This window comes from Ascaphus truei, chromosome 8 (genome assembly GCF_040206685.1).
Source record: "Ascaphus truei isolate aAscTru1 chromosome 8, aAscTru1.hap1, whole genome shotgun sequence".
Classification (NCBI taxonomy): Eukaryota; Metazoa; Chordata; class Amphibia; order Anura; family Ascaphidae; genus Ascaphus; species Ascaphus truei.
Window position 1 is genome coordinate 50,513,297 of NC_134490.1, and position 20,397 is coordinate 50,533,693.

Below are 20,397 nucleotides of genomic sequence, written 5' to 3' on the forward strand. Positions count from 1 at the left end.
GGCATCAGCGATCCATATTCTACCCCTTCAACATCTCACTACCATTGATACACTGGTGCAAGGAGATGGCCCCTTTTAAGATCCCAAAACAATCCTGTATCTTTTTTTCATACTTCAATTATTAAAGGTGGTCTCACTTTGAGCAACATGACTATATATGCAACAACATTAAAGCAGTGATGCTAATTTATCATAGTTTTATTGAACCGAGATAAATTTGTTAAGATAGCTGATATATTAATAAATAATAATATGGATAAATTGCTTCTAAATCCTCTGCTTGTATCAAAAACAAGCCTCAGCTAGGGGCACTCAAAAACCTTTGTTTGTAGCTACAAGCTTAAATGTAAGAGCACACAATAATCAATTCCACATTTTATATATACAAAATATAAATAAAAACCAGAGATAAAAAGTCCAATCTTGAGGGTGCTGCTATCTTCAACAGGAAGCAACCCAGGCATTCCACAGAACAATTATATAAAGATAAAAAAAGAGAAGCGCACCCCTCAGTGTAGTATTATTAGCTTTACTAGTCACAACAAGTAAAAATGCACTTAAAGTATCTGTGCATAAAGAGCAGAAATGATGTAGGGTCTCTGTAGTCCTGCAACCGTTTATGCAGGAATTCACTCGCTCCCATTGGTGCGTCCGCCCGACTGATCTGTCCGGTGGTACCTCTATGTGATGCGCCACCTGCGTCACGATGTCACTGCGACCAAAACGGCAGTCCCAAGACAAAGTACAGAGGATGGTTTGAGCTAGAGCCAACACTGCAAGCTCCACCAGCTCTTTCTCCTGTGTAACAGTTCCTGCTACACCCACAATGTTCTGATAGCCAACGAAAAGCCACCCTGCGCGTTTCGAGGCGGTACCTCTTCGGCAGGGGTGTGACTTCAGTTGGCAAATGATTCTCTTATATACACATCCCTAGCTTTAATTAAACATAATATATTTAAAAAATCAACTGGGAATCAGTAGATAAGAACTATTACTGTTTTTAAAATGACAATCCACTTGGTAGTCATAATACAATATATAAAATACATTATTATTTGTAATAATTAAAACCATCAATATTTAAACAATTAGTCTTGTTAACATAAATGTAACTATAGTTTATTACTGTAACTACAGCGGGAGAATCAGCCAGTAGCAAACTTATTATAAATAAACACATTGAAATGTTCCAGCACTCACTGACTATTGGAAAAAATGGTCAAAAACTAGAATATGCCAAAATGTGAATTTTAATGAAAAAAGCGAAATCTACCATAAACCTGGAATAATGTCACGTCAGCAGGGAATACACCAAAATAAAGGGGGGGGGCAACGTTTCAGGCTAAGAACCCCTTCCTCAGACCCGTTCCCTCAAGTCCAAAGGGACAAAAGATACTTCCCTAGACCCTTATAGCCCCACTATATAGAGCACAACCAAACACAAAAATCTATGAAATAGAATAAAGCAAAAAGTTCAATGAGTCCAGATCCTAGTAGAATACAATTCTCAAGAGATACAAAGTCCAACCATAAAGTCTTTGGTCAGAGTCTGGATTATCCTCACTCTCTCTCCTGCTGTGTAGGTAATGCATTTACAAAGCGGCATTACCTACACAGCAGGAGAGATAGTGAGGATAATCCAGACTCTGACCAAGGACTTTATGGTTGGACTTTGTATCTCGTGAGAATTGTATTCTACTAGGATCTGGACTCATTGAACTTTTTGCTTTATTCTATTTCATAGCATTTTGTGTTTGGTTGTGCTATATATAGTGGGGCTATAAGGGTCTAGGGAAATATCTTTTGTCCCTTTGGACTTGAGGGAACGGGCCTGATGAAGGGGTTCTTACCCCGAAACGTTGCCCCCCTTGTTACCCCCCCCTATTATTTTGTTCCCTCCTCCTTTCCCATTGTGGTATCCTTTCCCTTGTACAGTTTCCCCACATCACTATTCTTGGGTCCATTTTGTGTATTTCCTGCTGACGTGACATTATTCCAGGTTTATTGAAGATTTAGCTTTTTTCCTTAAAATTCACATTTTGGCATATTCCGGTCTTGACCATTTTTCCAATAGTCAGTGAATGCTGGAACATTTCAGTGTGTTTATATATTGTTTGGGGAGGAACTGGGGTCCTCTCGCTGTTCCTTATTGCACCCTGCAAACGAGATCATATTTACCTTGCTTCAAGTGTGCTGTCTACCATTATTGTTTTATTAGAAATATATCTCTCAGAATTCTCTTAAAATTGGAATCCATGTACACAAACTGTTAGGGAGCGCTTGAGGGCCTTGCACCTAACCAGCAAACCAGAAAGACGCAATTTCTTACCCTCCCTTGGAAGCCAGGCTCGCAGGTCTGGTAAGTGACTGTTTGCCGGTGTGGGGCTATACTGGCTCCTGCTGTTCACTGCCTCTCTGTCTGGTAACAACGTGATTCATCAGCTGGCTGATTGTCCATAGGTCAAGCTCTTCGGAGCAGGGACTCCTCTTCCTAAATGTTACTTTTATGTCTGAAGCACTTCTTCCCATGACCTGTTATTTGTATTATTTATATGATTGTCACGTGTATTATTGCTGTGAAGCACTATGTGCATTAATGGCGCTATATAAATAAAGACATACATGACCTGTAACCTTTAGACTACACTGGGCTCTGGGGAGAGCTCCAATTGAACCTTTCCGAACACTTGATATTTCAAATGCTTCTCCTTTACCAATGCATTAGATTAAAAAAAAACAGTGTAGTAAGGGGTAAGAAAAGATCACTTAAAAGTAAAAAATTCAATAAAAACGTGCAAAAACAATGGCAATCAGAGCGGACGGTTGCTTCTATGGGACTTCCTCTCACCACGTTTTCACCATGTCTGTAGCATGCTCTTGTTTAATCAATGTTTCATTGTGTACAGTATGCATGCTTCATAATGCAAGAATATAATTAATAAGGTAGTGTTAAATTACAGAGAACATACAAAAGCCATTAGTCTTGATATCCACAGGGGGGAAATAATTAATCAAGATAGCCGTTCTTGTGTCGCCATTGAGAGGTATAATGTGTGATGGGGAAGAGGACAGACAGACAAATACATTGGGGCTTCACTGAACACACAGGAAGAGCTCCAGCAGACTCCAAAGGTACAAGACGTCTCATGCGGAAAGGGTGACTAGACACAATGATACTGAAGTCTGGTTCAAATCCCAGTGTCAGTTCTTTGTGACCTTGGGCAAGCCCCTTTAATATTGGTGCCTACGCAATGGGAGATCAAACTTTGCAGACACAACCTAAAGCTTCTAATCTACGTATAGTGCTGCACACAGTCGTTGCTATATAAGAAACCTATGTTACAGGACTAAAAGTTTGCTTTATGACTTGCCTTTGGTTAAATTCACTTAATGTCTAAAATGTTCCACTAGGTGACAGGCTAACACTGCTCCATTTTTCATATCCAAACTTTTTTTGCCAAATATATTCCATATTAATGCTCTAAACCTAGTAGCCCCAAATAAAAGTTATTTAAAAAACAGAAGACAGACTAAGTGCTCTATGGAAGTTCTGGATTTTGACAAATCCTTAGAGCTGAAACAATCAAATGGATTTCAGAAAAATGTAGCCCATTAGTGTGTCAGACAATAGCATGGATACCCTCTCCAAAGAGAAAGAAATACTTAGTATCACTGTACAGTGCATGAGGTTGATTTTGTGACAAGATTTTGTTGTTGTTGGATATAGCGAAGAAACGTACTGTAAATAGGTCACTGAATAATAGCCACAGTGAACTAGCATCATCTAGGGCAGGGGGGGGAGTGGGGGAGAGAGCAACTCTGTTCTTCAAGGGCCACCATCAGGTTTTCTAGGAAATCCCTGCTTCGGTACAGGTGGCTCAATCATTGACTGACCCACTTTTGCTGAAGCAGGGATATCGTTGAATCCTGACCTGTTGGTAGCTAGAGGACTGGTGTTGGCTACTCCAGATCTAGATGTATAATCAGTGAGCTCCAATCACCAACACTCATCTCCCTTCCTATGGTTATTAGACTCTATTCTAGAGACGCCATTCAGTGTGTTAAACACACTGTTTAACTGTTGCTCATGATGCTTTCAGCTATATTCAGTTTTTGGTTGTTCAAGCCCATCACAAAGTAAAAAGGTTGAAGCAGTATGTAGGCCAGACGAGGCTTGTCAAGCAGAGCTAACAATCTATGTTTTCGGTACCCGGGTCACAGGAAGATAAAATGACTTACCCAAGCACACAAGGAGCCGACACAAGGAATTGAACCAGCTTCCCCCGATTCCAACGCAATTCCATTGTTATCAGAGTCAGTGTCTTTACTCACGGAGCCGCTCCTTCAGCTCTTAAATGCACTTTTGAAACACATTTTCACAAAGACGGTGCATCGAATAGCCTTCCAGTATCAAGGTCAACACCATAAAGGAGTGGTGTGAAAAAGAAACGAATAATACACCATGGGCAGACTGGGTGGGATAAATTGGGGAATTACAAATTGCTATTTCACAGTAAAATACAAATTTAAATGTAGGTATTTGAATTTAAAATTTGGAGATTCATTCAGAACCGGTTTAGGTGACAGAGGCAGGAATGTAAATACACATGCTCACTCCTATGTTTCACCTAGTTTTCGATTTGCCATACATTTATTTTGCCTATTTTGTCACTTTTCTGCAACTTATCATGCAATAATAAATTGAAAGACAACGAAAAAAAAATATTTGAGCAGGAAATTGAATTAACCTTTATTTTACATTAAAATTATGAGTTAATATATAAAATAGTGTTCCACTTTTAAAAAATACAGATTTGTATATTTTTTATAATTACACACAAGAGTAAAACAGTAAACAGACAGGGTTGCAAATCTGTCACATGAACGTGCCCACAATCAGTTATACAGTATTTTTATTTGCTAAATAACAACATTATTAATACAAGGCAGAAAACATATTTAAAACTTGATCCATATTTTTTTTAATACATTATTTTTTGTTACACCATGTACTGAAGGAACTTCCCTTCATGGCAAGTAATTATTTTATGTACATGGTTTGAATGTATGGTTTATTAAACTGCTGAAGAGCAGGGAAGCAGAATAGCCCAAAATGCGCATAAATTTTTTTTAAATTGCAGTTCCTTAATAGTTTAAAAACTAATGAAGAGTTCAGCCATGTATAGAAGATACCTCTGTTTCGAAGGGCTGTCTCTTGGAATAAGATGCTAACCAATACAAAAATAGTATAGGATTCAGATATGACCCACTGGGGGACTGGACGTGGTCACATTGAGTAGCCTCTTATTACCAGCTGGTTTCTGAGCAGCTTCTGAAATCCAGTCAGCAAAATACTTCTCCATTGTAGTGCGGGTTTCCCAATTGCCAACATTAACCGTTGGTATGATTTTCTGAGGCTTAAGCCACTGGACGAAACGTTTCATCTCCGAGTAACTGCTGTGTTCGCTGTATGGAATGCCTGACAACAAAAAGCACAAGATTGTGTATTCATCCCAGGGGGAGGCAGAAATATAATCCAAAAAATGACTTCACGATGCCCCTAGCCATTGTACTACATCCAGAAATGTTTTTTATGGTATTGATTCATTGCTAACACTTCATGCTTCCCCCACTCCCTCCCTTAACTAATCTATACATCTTGTCTTGCTCTTTACAATGCAGATTTAAATATGTTTTAATCTGATGCTTAGTTTAGGAGAGAAGCATTTTAAATATTACATGTCCGGTCAGGTTTTCAAGATATTCCTGCTTCTGCACAGGGGGCTCAAATCACCTGACCTGTTGGGGGTCCCTTGAGGACTGGAATTGAGAACTCCTGGATTAAGAAATCACAATGTTCACATGTTTATGGGGGCAATATACCCAAAATACAGAAGTTACACTCGTACAGGCTTCTGGGGGTAGTGTGATTTTGTTTTACTTCAATCCCATGCCAGAGGTTTTGTAACCTATAATACATGTTGTTTTCTACTTTGTTATAGATCTCATTGGACCAAAACATTAAGTCCCTTTTGAGAGATGTGTACATACCATACATTGTGATTTTCCCTCTGACTTGGGGTTTGATATCTGCCACTGAATCACAGCGATCAGAGTAGGTCCATCCTGTAGGTTTGAACGCTAAAACCCGGTCATATTTTCCAGAAAACTTGTTGAGATGGTTAAGCAAACCCTACGAGTGAGCACACGCAAAACAAAAGCTGATGGATAATATACCAGATACCTGCATCTTACTTTAACATGTAATGCTTTGTTTTTCATGAAAAGGAACGAAAATATTGCACTTAAGGAGTTATGGTGCGGTGTAGTGACATCTGCAGGGAGAAAAGGGAGTCTTCTTTGCAAAATAGATGTTTGAAAAAGCATACACAATCCCAATGATTAGATTATAGCATACATATACGCAGGCGCAAGAAACCGAACATAAAGGATAAGGAAAAATAAAGTAAGAGGGTACGTGAGAGGTTATTGATCCAACGTACAGTAGATGCTGCTGCTCCCACAAAAAGTTCCTTCCAAGCTTCTTGTAAGGTTAAAATGAGCAATGTAGGAAATGGAAGTGACTATAGAGACACCGCGCCAATGGTGTACAATCTTCAACAAGAATACAGTTAAATATGTGCTTCAATGCTCATCAATAATGCAATCTCTGTGTAGGTTGGGTGCCTGGATTGATCCTCCACAGTAACCTGCTCTCTTATAGTTTCCCGGCGTTTGCGTGGTACACCGCGGACAAGACACCGCTCCCCAGATCTTGAAGGACACATACCATAGCGCCAATTTGCAACCCAATGCACTAAGAGCTCCCTCCAGGAGCGAGCAATGGGACCCAACGAGAAGCGTCAGGGAGAGAGAAGCTACCTATTGGACGGTCAATTCAGGCAAAGAACCTACAAGGAGTTGAGCATTACTGATCAACATTGAAGCAAGTACTTCAGATGGGAGTGCATTTGCTTTTATATCTGTATTATTAAATACAAGATTGTACACCATTGGAGCCCTGTGTGCATACTTCTATTTTCTACATTGCACAAAGATTCCAGCCTAGGGATTTGTGTGTTATTATAAAAGCAATGTATGATAAATATTTATCAGGAAATTCTAGTGTGCATATTTAACAGTGTGTGTCTGCTGACGTCCCTTGTGGGTTCTGATATTCTTTTTGTATTGTCGCAGTTTTTGATACATTAAAGAAGAAACTTGGCGAGACCAAAAGGAAAATGTGAGTTTGATTTTCTCTCTATTTTTAGAGTGCCGATTAAATGTTTTTTTTTAATTAAATATAAGTACTTCTCAGAGCATGAATTAAAAGCACAAAAATAATGATATCACAGAAATGACAAAAGTCGCAAGACGCCACAGACTTGAAATATCAGCATCACAAAATGCAAAACACATGCCTACCTTAAAATTAACCTGCATCATAGGGAGTACGTGAAGAGCAGTGCTGTGCCAGTCTGTAGTTACAAGTGAACGGATTTCTTCCGACTCCAAGCATTGCATGGTTTTGCATTTGTCCGGGGACATACTTACTTTACATCCCAAGATGTGAGCAATAGCTGCGGATTGAAACGGACATGTCATTTTTCCTGAGACACCTCGGCAGTGGCAATGTCAGGACTAGATACAACCCCAGCAAAGAAAAAGCGTGGACTGTACATTAGAGAGACATTTTAACTTTGAAATTAATAAAGAAACATACTTGTGAACAAACATGTCGAAAACCTTGTGAGTGCGCTTGGCATTCTGAATACCCCTCCAAAAAAAACAGACAATGCTAAGTGAAAATCACTCGAGACCAACTTCTTCACTCCTTTTAGTATGCTAGGTTTGAATTTCCATCAAAGTTATAATGGCTACCTTGCTTCGAACATACACAAAAGTGTAAACCCAGTTCGTGTCACAGGGAACGGTGTGCCCATCTGCCACTGAAGCAAATAATTTGCCAAGAATGCTGTGGCTGTCAACCAAGAAGATACACTACCTAGGAATACTTTCTCCTTTCCCACAGAGTAAGTACCGCAAACAACCAAAGTGCGTGGATATAAAGTGACCATTTCAAAGGCAGAGTTCACAGCGAACTGGATGGCTTCCTGCTGCGGTGGGAAGGTGTATTCGGGGCTGCAGTAACTGAAACAGAGAACAATTGCCATCAACTAAAATGGCAGTGATAACACTGGATTCAGGTCTTCCCAGACTATTATGTGCTTTATGAAGATTATATAATACACCAATTTCACACAGGAACATATTTTCAAACAGCAAGGTCAAGATTTGAAACAAACAATATCAGAAGTGAATCTGAAAAAAAACCTTATTAATGAATCTTGCTGTTTAAATAAGGGCAAACATGCCTGGGCGAGCATGGATACACAGGTCATTGTGTAAATATTAAAATAGGAGCCTTAACGTGAATACCTTTAAAATTTCTTCACAAGTATATTACATGTATTAAAAAAAAAGAAAAAAAAAAAAAAAACACATTGAAATTCAAAACAAAATCATAGTGTCACAATTTGAGATAAGGATCTGTACCCTCCAGTGCAGAAATAAATGACTGCCCTCCTCAGATAAGCCCAAAACAGCACTCCCATCCGTCCATCCCACACTGCAGTGTCCTCTCGATTCGAATTAATAATCTCTGGCTCGTGAGACCACATTCATTTGCATACTTGGTATGGAAATAGGTAATTTGTAAGATTGAGGGCAGCTCTTTAAAATTATTAGTTGGGAGCTAATCAGCCCCTGGCTCTTAGGCTGATAAGCTCCCAATTTATAAATGTTAAGCACTAAAACGCATAAAGTGGACTTGTACTTTAATTAAAGTTTTGTGCTCATCGTTTTGATCGTACTAGAGGCTGCACCTCATTAATCCCAGTTTCTTCTGTAGGGTTCCTGCAGCAATATAATTTGCAGAACACTTGGCAACATTTTTTTTTGTACATTTGCACCAAAGGTGGCCAACTCCAGTCCTCAAGGGCCACTAACAAGTCAGATTTTCAAGATATCCCTGCTCCAGCAAAAGGTGGCTCAGTGTTCAACTGAGCCACCTGTGCTGAAGCAGGGATATCCTAAAGACCTGACCTGCTGGTAGCCCTTGAAGACTGGAGTTGTCCACCCCTGGTGTACACAAAGTCAAGTGAAGACGGTTCACTCGACCTCTCAAATAAATTTTTTGTAAAAGCCTTTCCTCCAAAAGCTACAGATTGACCAACGTTAAACCCCCGCGTGAGAGATCTCAGTGACAAAGCAAAAAAATAAATAAAACAATTGCTTTCTGGAGTATACAAGTGGAATATATACACTTCTATAGACATTTTGGCGTAGCCAGCGTATTGCTTGCACGCAAGAATCACAATTTATTTTCCATTTTCTTACCTTTGAGAAACTGTATGGGGCCTGTTCAGGTAGCGTCGATAAAGATCACTGCTATATCGATCGGTTTGACATGTTCCCTCACTGTACACACTGTTTGTAAAACCAGTATTCTGGAAGATGTATCGCTTGGTGCATACTGTTTGGTACAAAAATGCCATACCAATGGATTTAGCCGTTTCTTTTTCAGAGATCTGCCCGTGCGATCTGCCTGCAGCAGTCGGTGAAAGCTGCATCTCTCTGCCCATCTCTCACAGGCGATCACCATGATTGTATTAAAATGTTATTAACAGTATTGAAGCAGGGGGTCTCTGGACCTGAACCCCATTCATTTCAGGTCTGGGGATCCTCTGCTTCCCGATGTACCCCTGTGGTAATTAAGGTGTTACTGGCAAGTATTTATTTTTTTTAATTTTACTGTTACTGCCCACTGAAGACGTGGAGGCCGAAGATGAGGACGGCCTTCATACTAGTAGGGGTAAGTACAACTTTTATTTACTATATACAGGCTAATGTGTTCATTTTAATGGCCAAATGCGCTATTATCCAGACATGGATAATAGGCTATTTGCCCATTACAGTGTGTTGGGAGGTGGGAAGTTGGGTGGTCATTACTTGCCAGTGTGGATGTGAGCCATTGGGGAAACGGATTACCACAGTAACAATCAATGGATTAAATGGCTAGAGTTTTGTTTCGTAGGAATGTATTTTTTTAAAGTAATGTATTTTAAATTTATTGCACTGTAATGATTATTTGAACGGGCAAAAGCGCTATTAGTCATTTTTGGCCCATTCCTGTGTGGTGTTGGTGAAGGGGGTAGTTGCCACGGGGTGGGTGTTTAGGTCTTGCGGAAAGGGTTAACCTCTTAAAATTCCCTTAGCGGTTGTAACTGCTATGGTAAGGGAGGGGTTAACTACTCCCGCAACCCTCCAGGTAGGGCTAAGCACCCACCCTGGGACAACTACAATCTTCACCCATCCCCTCTACCACCAACAGACTGGGCACTATTTAACCCCTTCATTACCTTCGCGGTTAGCCACCTAAGGTACTGAAGCGGGCTGCAAAAATTATTTTTATTGCATAGGATTGAAGTAGGGGGGTCCCTGGAGCTGAAATGAATGCGGGTCAATGCCGGAGACCCCCGACTTCAATTCGATGTAGTAACAATACATTTTTCTTCTTGACATGCACATCGCAAATCCGATCTGAGATATGAATATGCGGGTTTAAGCTGCGATGTGCATATCAAAGCTACCCAAATAAAGTTATTGGGGGGGTGGGGCGGGAGGGGGCGGGGGAAGAAAGCGATTTTGGCCATCTTTTTGTTACCGCACAGCTTGTCCGATCCAAAGCTCCTTACAAAGCCGCTTCCAAGTGATATTGCCATGTTTATCGAAGCTTTCTGAATAGGTACACAAGCAATATCACTTGGCAAGTGCACTTAAGTGTTGTCATTTATTGAATCTACCTGAATAGGATGTGAAGTACAGATACATGTAAATAAAAAGCCTTACGTGGTGTCTAAATAGAGCGAGTGGATTTTTTGACCAATAAGTGCGGAATACTTCTCCATGGAATGATCTGCTCGGAAGTCCCCAGTGTGTAATATTCTGGTTCCATTCGGAAGGCAGAAAAGAAACAAAACAGCACCTGGACAACTGAAAAGGAAACAAATAGGTTTATCGTACCAACTACCATGCCAATATTGGGTAGAATTTTACACGACCTGCATTAGTCAGAGGTTACTGGTTACTCTGCTTTGTGGAAGAGAAGCTACTGTAATGTGGAGGACAGCTCAGGTCTTACACCAAAACATAGGTCACATAACCAGAAGCTCATAATGCTCCAATATTGTTATCCTGTAGAGTCTATGTCCATGTTTTTCAACAGTGGTTCGTAGACCTTGTGTTCCACAAGCCTCACTGCAATGTTCAAGTCATTTAAAAAATGTTTACCAAATGCCGTAGAACTTACAATGCATCTGATCTCAGACGCACTATTAGAGAGGGTTGGGGTTCCTTACAATGCATCTGATCTCAGACGCACTATTAGAGAGGGTTGGGGTTCCTTACAATGCATCTGATCTCAGACGCACTATTAGAGAGTGTCAGGGTTCGCAGAACGTCACAATATAATGATAGAGTTGCTTAACAAAACAAAAAAACTGGTATACGTCATACAGCATGAAGGCTCAAATAAGTAAACATGTGCAGTCATTTCCTATTCAACTACGTATCTAAAATAATAATAATATTATAAGTCATACTGATTTGCATCAAGCAGCACCACTGTGATATTGTTCACCACGCACTCCGTGTACATGGGCAATGTGTTTATAAATTCCTTCTCCACCCGTAGCTTGCTCTGCACCAAATTCCCAGTGATCTGAGGGGGGGGGGGGGGAAAGGGAGACGAGAATTGTTATTGGACTCACTTTATCTTAAAAAAAACAAATGCGGAGAGTCATAATACAAGAGTGGCTTACTCCAGTCCTCAAGGGACACCAACAGGTCAGGTTTTAAAGGATATTTCAGCCTCAGCACAGGTGGCTCAATTTAATTGAGCCACCTGTGCCGAGTCAGGGACTGATTGGACCACCTTTATTGAAGCAGGGATATCCTTAAAACCTGACCTGTTAATTTTTCCACATTTTATTCACTTTAAAAGATCCCTTGTTTTTTCACAACCGTTTTTATTTTTAAATCTTCGTTCAGGAGATACACGGTAAGTGTAGTCTAAAGGTTGCCATGGTAAACACAGACGCTAGAGATTAAGAAAATCATTTCATTTATTTTTTAACACTAGAAAACGAATAAATGCTTAGGGGGCAACATGCCAACATTATACGAGAAACTCATCCAGGCTTCTGGCTGGAATTGCTGCTTAAAGCATCAATCCAAGCACGCAATTATTTGGTGATATTTTTTTTACATTTTTTAACACAGGATTGAAGCAGGGGGTCTCCGGAGCTGAACCCCATTATTTTCCACTCCGGTGACCCCGCTTCCAGAGATACTTGCCTCCATAGAGGTTGCCGCTCAGCAAGCAGGGTTCACGTAATGGCGGAGTTTCAAAGCTCTGTTTCAAAGCCCTGCGAGCCAATAGGAAGCTGTGATGTCACCAGGGTCGGCTTCCTATTGGCCCGCGTGACGGGAGAGCTTTAAACTTTGAGGAGTTACTGGCACCCCCTTTGGAGGTCTGTATCTTGGGAATGGGGGCGTACCTGGAGCGGAAATTAATGGGGGGGGGAATCAGCTCCGGAAATCTCTCTCCTTCAAACCCATGTTAAAAAATAAAATAAATAATAATAGGCATTAATTGCTCGTTTAAAGCCTTCCATCTGATGATGAAACCTGCAATGCTAAATGTTGTATATCTTTATTTATATAGCGCCATCTACTGTATATACATAGCGCTTCACAGCAGTAATACACGTGACATAACAATAGAACGCATAATGGAAAGAAGCGCTTCAGACAAAAGGTAACATTACGAAAAAGGAGTCCCTGCCCTGAAGAGCTTACAATATACTGTATTGGCCTGAATATAGTGCTATGTTTTTTTCCTAAAAATGTCCTTCCGAAAACTGTACTCGTATTACATGTGCAGCCTAACACCTTTTATTTTTCATGTAGAACACCGTCAAAAAACTTTAGGGTCATATTATGTGCAAGGCCGTACTATATTCAGGCCAATACGGTAAGTAGTAAGAATGTACAGACACAGTAGGAGGGTGTGCTGGTAAGTGCGCCTGCAAGGGGCCAAGGCCGATGTATGAGGTGAAAAGTATCAGCCAGCTGAGCTACTCATATGCTTAGCTTTAAAAAAATGAAATACAAGTTTTAGCTACATTGTGAACGTGAGAGGAGAATGTGAGGGAGGAGTCAAATGTGACCCCTAGGCAGTGTGCTTGTGATACTGGGTGTATGATAGTGCTGCCAACAGTAATGTAGAAATGGGCAGTAGGGTCAGGTTTGGAAGGAAGTATGAGGAGTTCCGTCTTCGACATGTTAAGTTTGAGTCGGTGGAGGGCCGTCCAGGATGATATAGTGGGGAGGCATTCAAAGACTTGGTCTGTATAACAGGTGTAAGGTCAGGGGTTGAAAGTTAAATTTGTGTCATCAGCATAGAGGTGATATTTGAACCCAGAGATCTGATTAGGTCACCTAGAGTGTGCGAGAGAAAGAAGGTTCAAAGGACAGAGCCCTGGGCTACCCCCACAGAGAGATCGACAGAGGAGGAGGTGGTGTTGGCAAACAAGACACTTAGGCTGCGTCCATACAGGGGCAGACCGCATGGACGGGTCCGCACGCTAAGCGATCAGACTGTCTAAAGGCAGTGATCGTGTCTATACAGCGTGCGGGAGGGGGCACGCGATGCAAGTGAAATCAGTCAAAACTGATTTCTCGCGCGATTGGGCGAACCGCTCACGTGACTGCCCTTTTAGGGCGTACCAGCTCCGTGATATCACTGGCCCACCCATAGACACGTCCCGGACGGTGCGCGTACTAAGGCCAGGGAAAGCACCCGCTTTCCCTCAGCCTCCGCACAGCTGTACCCTCTATGGACGCAGCCTTAAAAGTACGATGGAAGAGGCAAGCGGAAACCAAGGAGAGCACTTACAACTTACAACCTTCACACTGCAACCGACTTACAACCTTCACACTGCAAAACCAGCAACCAACCTCACAATGATGAGACCCAAAAGGTCAAAACAGCTGTCTGTGAGTAGGTTAACTGGGTATACACTTCCGGAGCTGAATCGCTTTAATAATTTCAGTTCCGGGGACCCCCTGCTTCCCAAGACACATATCTACGTAGGTGGTGCCAATAGCAGCTCTGCACGTTTAAAAGTCCCGGTCATGTAGCCAATAGGAAGGCGCAAGGCTTTAAATCAACCATTTCGATAGCCCCACAGAGCTTGGTTTGAGCTGCTACTGGCACCCCTATGGAGGGCAAGTATCTCGGGAAGCAGGGGGTCCCAGGGCCTGAAATTAAAGCGGTTCAGCTCCGGAAGAGTAAATCCAGTTTACCTACTCACAGACGGACGTTTTGGGTCTCAGTGTGAGGTCGGTTGCTGGCTTTGCAATGTGGTGCTGGTAAGTCGGCATGACCAGACATTAAACTGGTTATGGTGGGTGGAGGTGGTGACAAAAAGCCTCCACTGGAGTAGCAAGGCAATACATTCATGAGCATTTGTGATTGCTCTTACAGTCTGCTTCAGTGCAACTTTCCATTTCCAGTGTCTGTAAGGTCTTGAAGTTGAAATGGTATTCAGTCATTACGCCAATAAAAATGCTTAACCCAGGGGTGCTCAACTCCAGTCCTCAAGCCCTCCCAACAGGCCAGGTTTTCAGAATATCCCAGCTTCAGCACAGACTGAGCCATCTGTGCTGAAGCAGGGATATCATGAAGGCCTGACCTGTTTGGGGGGGAGGGGGGAGGGAAGGTTGTAGACTGGAGTTAAGCGCCCCTGGCTTAACCCATCAGCAAAATCCTTTTTTTCATAAACATTAGACCAGAGGTCATCTCCTGTGTGGCTTTACATCCTGTGCTTAAGCCAAAAACATTGGGAAAAGATCAGGACAACTTTGTATAAATTCATTGGCGATTCATTAACCGTTTTATTTCTCAGGTCAGCGCATACCGTTTAAAACCTTTAATACAGTATGGTTACTCCGACAGAATTAAAAAAAAAATTGTTTTGCAAACGCTCATTTAAAACCACACGTTTTCTTTACCTTACTGCAATAAATAGGGAACCGGAATTTTTTTGTCAGTCCTCCGTAATGATCTGAATGAAAGTGAGTCAAAAAATAGGCAGAGCAACCTTCTATTTCCCCATACTGGAAAGCATCCACAGTGAAGCCAGTCCCTAAAAAAAACCAAGACAAGATTTGACTACATTGTTCGGCACACAAGTATTCCCATTGGCATGTTACTTCATAGTTAAATTTTTTATATATATATATATATATATATATATATATATATATATATATATATATATATATATATATGAGCTTAAAATGTATTTATCTGGCAAATAATGTGTGGTTTTAGACAACTGAGCAATCATAAAGACTTAACAGTTTGCATTTCATCCAGTCTTACGATGTAAACATGTATATACCGCTCCCGAGTGGCACATTAAAGGCAAACATATAAATGACCATAAACAGTTCAGATTCAGCATGTACTGAACATCTTACCTAAAAATGCTTCTTTATACTTTATGTTGCGCTCTCTATTAGGACCAAAGCGAACTAATGTTAGCTTCATGTTTAATGAGTCCAATACAGGTGACCGGCAACTTATAAACAACCACAAGTATTTTCACAGCAAATTTCACAGAAATTTTTCACAGAAATTTTTCTAAATTTTTTTTTAAAATGTAAAGTAATTCTAATATCATTAGTCAGAAAAATAAAGAAGAATAAAGTGTTTAGGTGCCTTCTAATAGTTGATTTGGGTAACCCTCACACATGCTACCAATGCACTGCATACCTGGCATTTTCTTGTAGAAGGGACACTGCTTCCTCCCTTTTCCTTCCTCTCCAGTAGAAGATTGTCGTAATTTCTTCCGCCATCTTTGTTGGCTCCCACTTACTGCTCCTGCTGGAATTTTATTAATATCAGCAAAGGATTCGGTGTCTCCTACTGACCCGTCAGCTTTCCTCTTACCAGGCTTTTTCCCACCAACTGGTCCCACTTCACTTTGGCTCTTCAAGGACAATTTTACATCATCTTTCTCTACTTTGGCCTTGGGTTTTAATCCAAATAATACACCAATATCCATTTGTTTCATCCCCTTTGAAGTGACAGCATTTACAGCTGGTACAGATGGCTGTCTTTTTGACGGCATAGTAGAAGTCCTTTGGGTAAATGTCAAACCTTCTTCCTCTCCAACAACAGTCTGCAAACTACTGAAACTTGATTTGTATTTCGGTAACTGCCGTTCACACCTTTGTGAATTAGTGCCAAAGTCCCTCTCTTTGCTTTTCATGCAGTTACTTATTTCATTACTGGGAACTGAGTAAGTCTCTTCCTTTCCCTGAGCAGAAGATGTGAATTTGTAGTCCAAATCCTCAGAAAACCAACAATCAGGATCAAACGCCTGTGTGTCCCAATCACAAGCAACAGATTCAGGTGAATTGCATTCTGACCAATCCAATCCTTCATTGATGCTTGCAGCTTTAAAGTGGGATTCAGGTTGATTAGCAGCACATGTAAAGGTCTGAGATGAAGTGTTCTCATTACCTGGTGGAAATTGGTCATTTAAAACACTTGCATCCTCATCGTCCCTTTTCATATGAGTTTTTTGAGTTATCATTACATTCTCTCTATTGCTATGGTAGATATTATCTCTACCCTGCTGTTGTCCATTTAGGTTCTTTTCTGTCCCATCCCAATTGTCCTCAGATGATTCACTAGGAAATAGCCTTTTAATTGATTTTTTTATTTTATCCTTATCATCATCATCACCCGGTTCCGCATCGCTGGCAAGTGGAGAATAGGAGATTTCATAATCACTCAAATCGACACCCTGCTGTGTCAGGCGAGAAGTTTTAGCAGCATCCAGAGAGCCTGTATAATTATTACTAAGGCTTTCCTGGGACAGTGATCTGAGGATTTTATCATTTTTAGATGGGGAGAAAAGCCAAGCATCAAGTGAGGACCTCTCACCTCTGTCTTGAGAGTTTGCAGGAGATGTGGATTTGGGAGATTTTGTGTTCACATTTTTATTAATCAATTGTAACGCACTATTGCCATTTTGAGCACTTAATAAATTATTAGTCAGTTTTTCTGCCACTCCAATTTTAAGGTGAAAACTATCTGAGATATTTGACGTGGCATGTTTAGAATATGTCCAGTCTGGGGTGTATGTTCTTGAAGAGACAGAATCATCCATGGCTCTGCTCTGGGCAAGCTGGAAGTGTGAATATCGCTTGTAGTGAGAAGGAATGGTTGAAGTGCACATTACACCATCAGGACATTCTGGGGGGAAAGGGAAAGCTTTAGGAAGCAGTATAAAAACAGTTAACCAGTTGTCTGCAGAATGGAATATACCAGTTTGCAGACCAACAAGCTGAATGCCTCTCACAGGTTTTAAGGTCTTTAAAACTATTGTGGTCCAAGCATAAATTGTAGCAATGCAGCCTAAATGGGGCAAAAAGAACCACTCAGACACTGCTTGTGTTAAAGTCTTTAGTAGTATTGAATAATAACTATATACCACCTGCCCCAACATATTTCCCCTTAGAGAAATTAAAAATTAAGCTATAACCCACTCAGACCCTTATTTTCTGGAATACCCATTAACTCTAACCCAGGAATGTAAAAATCCTGGATGCCTGGTCGACTAAAATGTGCCCCCCCCCCCCCCGGAGCCTGTGCTGTGACCTCTAGTCACCACTGTGGCATCAAAGCCGGATCTAAGCAGGTGGGACCAGCAGTGGCAGTGATTGACAGGTCAAGTCACCGCGCAGCTAAGTGAGGACGGGGACCGCGTGAGTACCCCATCCGTGCTCTCAATGTACATTATGGTAGGAGGGAGCGTGTGTGAGAGTGAGTGAGTGAGTGTGATTGTATCTCAGAGAGTCTGTGTGTGTTTTAGTGTGTCACAGATACACAGCAGCTGCCTCTCTCACCCCCCCCCCCCCCCAAAAAAAAACAGTGGCGCCTAAGTATTATGTCCACCCATGCTAAGCAAAAAGGAAGAACACATAGGGGAATCCTTCTACATAATAATAGTTCACCAGATGAAGGTGAATAGTAATATTCATTCATAATTGTCTAAACCCCAGGGAAAATGTAGATATAGTTTTAATATAAGAAAAGACACAAAACAACAAGGGAAAAGCTGATAGTACAAACAATTTAGAAATTGTTATGGTGATACAGAACAAAATAACATTTGTAAATGTTGAAATAGTTCTATGTATAGTTAAAACAAACAATCAAGTGTAATTGTTTGTACATTATCTGAATCACTGTAGAAACAGTAGCTTGGTACAGTTTCATCATCATTTACTTTTTAATTAAAAGCACTCCTCCACTTAAGGGAGCACCACAATATTCTATAGTCGGTTTAAGAACAAACTACAGTAAAATGATACGCAATTAATTTTGTTAGACAGGAAAAGCCAGAAGGAAGAAATAAGTCTTACACCGTGCCCGAAACAGCGGTAAAGTCGATATATACACCTGAGCTCTGGTTTCAATAATATACCTAGAAATAAGTAACTATCAATTTATCATTAGTGGCAAAATATTTTTTAGAAAAGTGACAGAATTTCTTACCCTTTTCATTGTATCCTGGTGTGTCCAAACATTCACTCACGTGCCATCGTGGCGTCTGAACCAGCAATATGGAGAATGGCATCTGGCAGCTGGGGCAGTGCCCATCATGTTTAGGCTGTGGAGTCCTAGGACTTTGTTTCTTATTAACAGTATGTTTCTTTGTTGGTGTAGTTGCATCAGCTTGAGGAATTTGTTCTCGTTTATTTTGATCTCTTGTTGGGGAAGGTTGAGCGATATTTCCATTTGGCACCTGACTTCTCTTCGTATTTTTAGCACTCGCCACAGAACCTGCTCTCCTGACGCCTCTTCGCTTTGGTTTTACTGCTTTTGTTTGCTCTTTCTTGGCAGCGTTTATCTCAGCAGGTTTGTCTGACTGTTTGGTTTTCCTTATGGATTTATACTCCCAGATATCATCTTCAAGCATTTCTTTGTCAGACATTTTAAAAACTATATGTAAAAGAAAAAAAATAAGCGTAGAATAAACGGTAAAGAAAATTGAGACTGAACAAAGAAATGTTAGCAACTGAAAACTGGAGAATTTGTCGGACAACCAGCAGTGGAGGATTCTGTTAAATATGATTACATGAACATGCACTGCGTTTTCAAAACAATTCTGCTGAATTTGTCATCCACGAACATAAAGTGAGACTGTTTAAAAAGTGTCATATATATATATTATATATATATAAATATATATATATATTTAATAAAATTAAATATTCAGTCTAAATAAAGATCAGTAACAATAAGGGTTATGTATTAATATCTCCTGGGTGCACCAGACCCGCCACAAATAAACACAAAGTAACTGCTCTGTATAGGATTGGTGCTCCCAGGTTCCTGCACTTACTGCAGCCACAGGGACATAAGCTTGTCATAGGGAGGGCTACAGCTTATACACAGCACTGTACAGGCCCACCTGTCACAAACCCCCACAGTTACTAGTCCCTTTCGGTCTGCTCCATACTAGGCGCCTCTTTCTTCCACTTCTTCAGCTTCACATTGGCTGCAGCACTTTCCAACGGCTGGTACACCTACAGTGCATAGAAGAAAATATGTTCAATCTCCGGACATCTACTAGGTACAAAAAAGGTCAATCGACAACATTTTTATTATCTCAATATTTATTAATTTTTTACATATTTTGCGAATCTTAAAATGCCGTTGAAAAGCTGGGCCTCCAGTGGTCACCCAGGGAAGGGTTGCCGTTTGCACTTTCGTAACAATTAGTTTTACTGTAAACATGTGGGCAATTTAAATGAAAAAGATACACTGGCATTTAAAAAAAAAAAAAATACAAGATTTGATTATGAATATAAATCAAGAAGCTGTGCTGTAGTTTTCTCTAATCCACAAACACACACACACACACACACAAAAGGCTATATACACAATATTTATTATTGTCATGCATTTGAATGGTTCACTTCTTCCAAGAAGACTTTTCGTTTCAAGAATAATAACACAGGGAATTTAGACTCTGCATCAAAGTTGTCTACACTTTTTTTTATATCCGTTTATTTAGTATTATGATTGCTCCAGCTTTCTAGGTAGGAGCCTTACAGTAAATACATTACTTCCACAAATACATTTTATTGTATGCACCCATAGAAAATAACAACAGCTATATGTGAGTTGAAAAGTACCAGGTGCGAATGTGCAGTGGTGAACGAGCAGGCTGGTAAACATCGGGCCGT

The 20,397-nt window shown here is 40.6% G+C and overlaps 1 protein-coding gene across 2 annotated transcripts; it reads right to left on the reverse strand.

The window, feature by feature from the left end:
- Positions 1–4,736: 4,736 nt before the first annotated feature.
- Positions 4,737–19,735, reverse strand: DCLRE1A (DNA cross-link repair 1A). Of its 2 annotated transcripts, none has more exons than XM_075611945.1 (10): positions 19,620–19,735; positions 18,701–19,147; positions 15,905–17,395; positions 15,139–15,272; positions 11,664–11,782; positions 10,912–11,055; positions 8,006–8,151; positions 7,426–7,580; positions 6,052–6,193; positions 4,737–5,479 (listed from the first exon to the last, which is right to left on the reverse strand). In XM_075611945.1, the coding sequence occupies exons 2-10, from the start codon at positions 19,137–19,139 to the stop codon at positions 5,256–5,258; spliced, it is 2,994 nt and encodes a 997-aa protein (XP_075468060.1). In that variant the 5' UTR covers positions 19,140–19,147; positions 19,620–19,735; the 3' UTR covers positions 4,737–5,255. The 2 variants fall into 2 exon arrangements, with proteins under 2 accessions (XP_075468060.1, XP_075468059.1); XM_075611944.1 differs by having other exon boundaries at positions 19,551–19,679.
- Between the last annotated feature and the right edge of the window lie 662 nt (positions 19,736–20,397).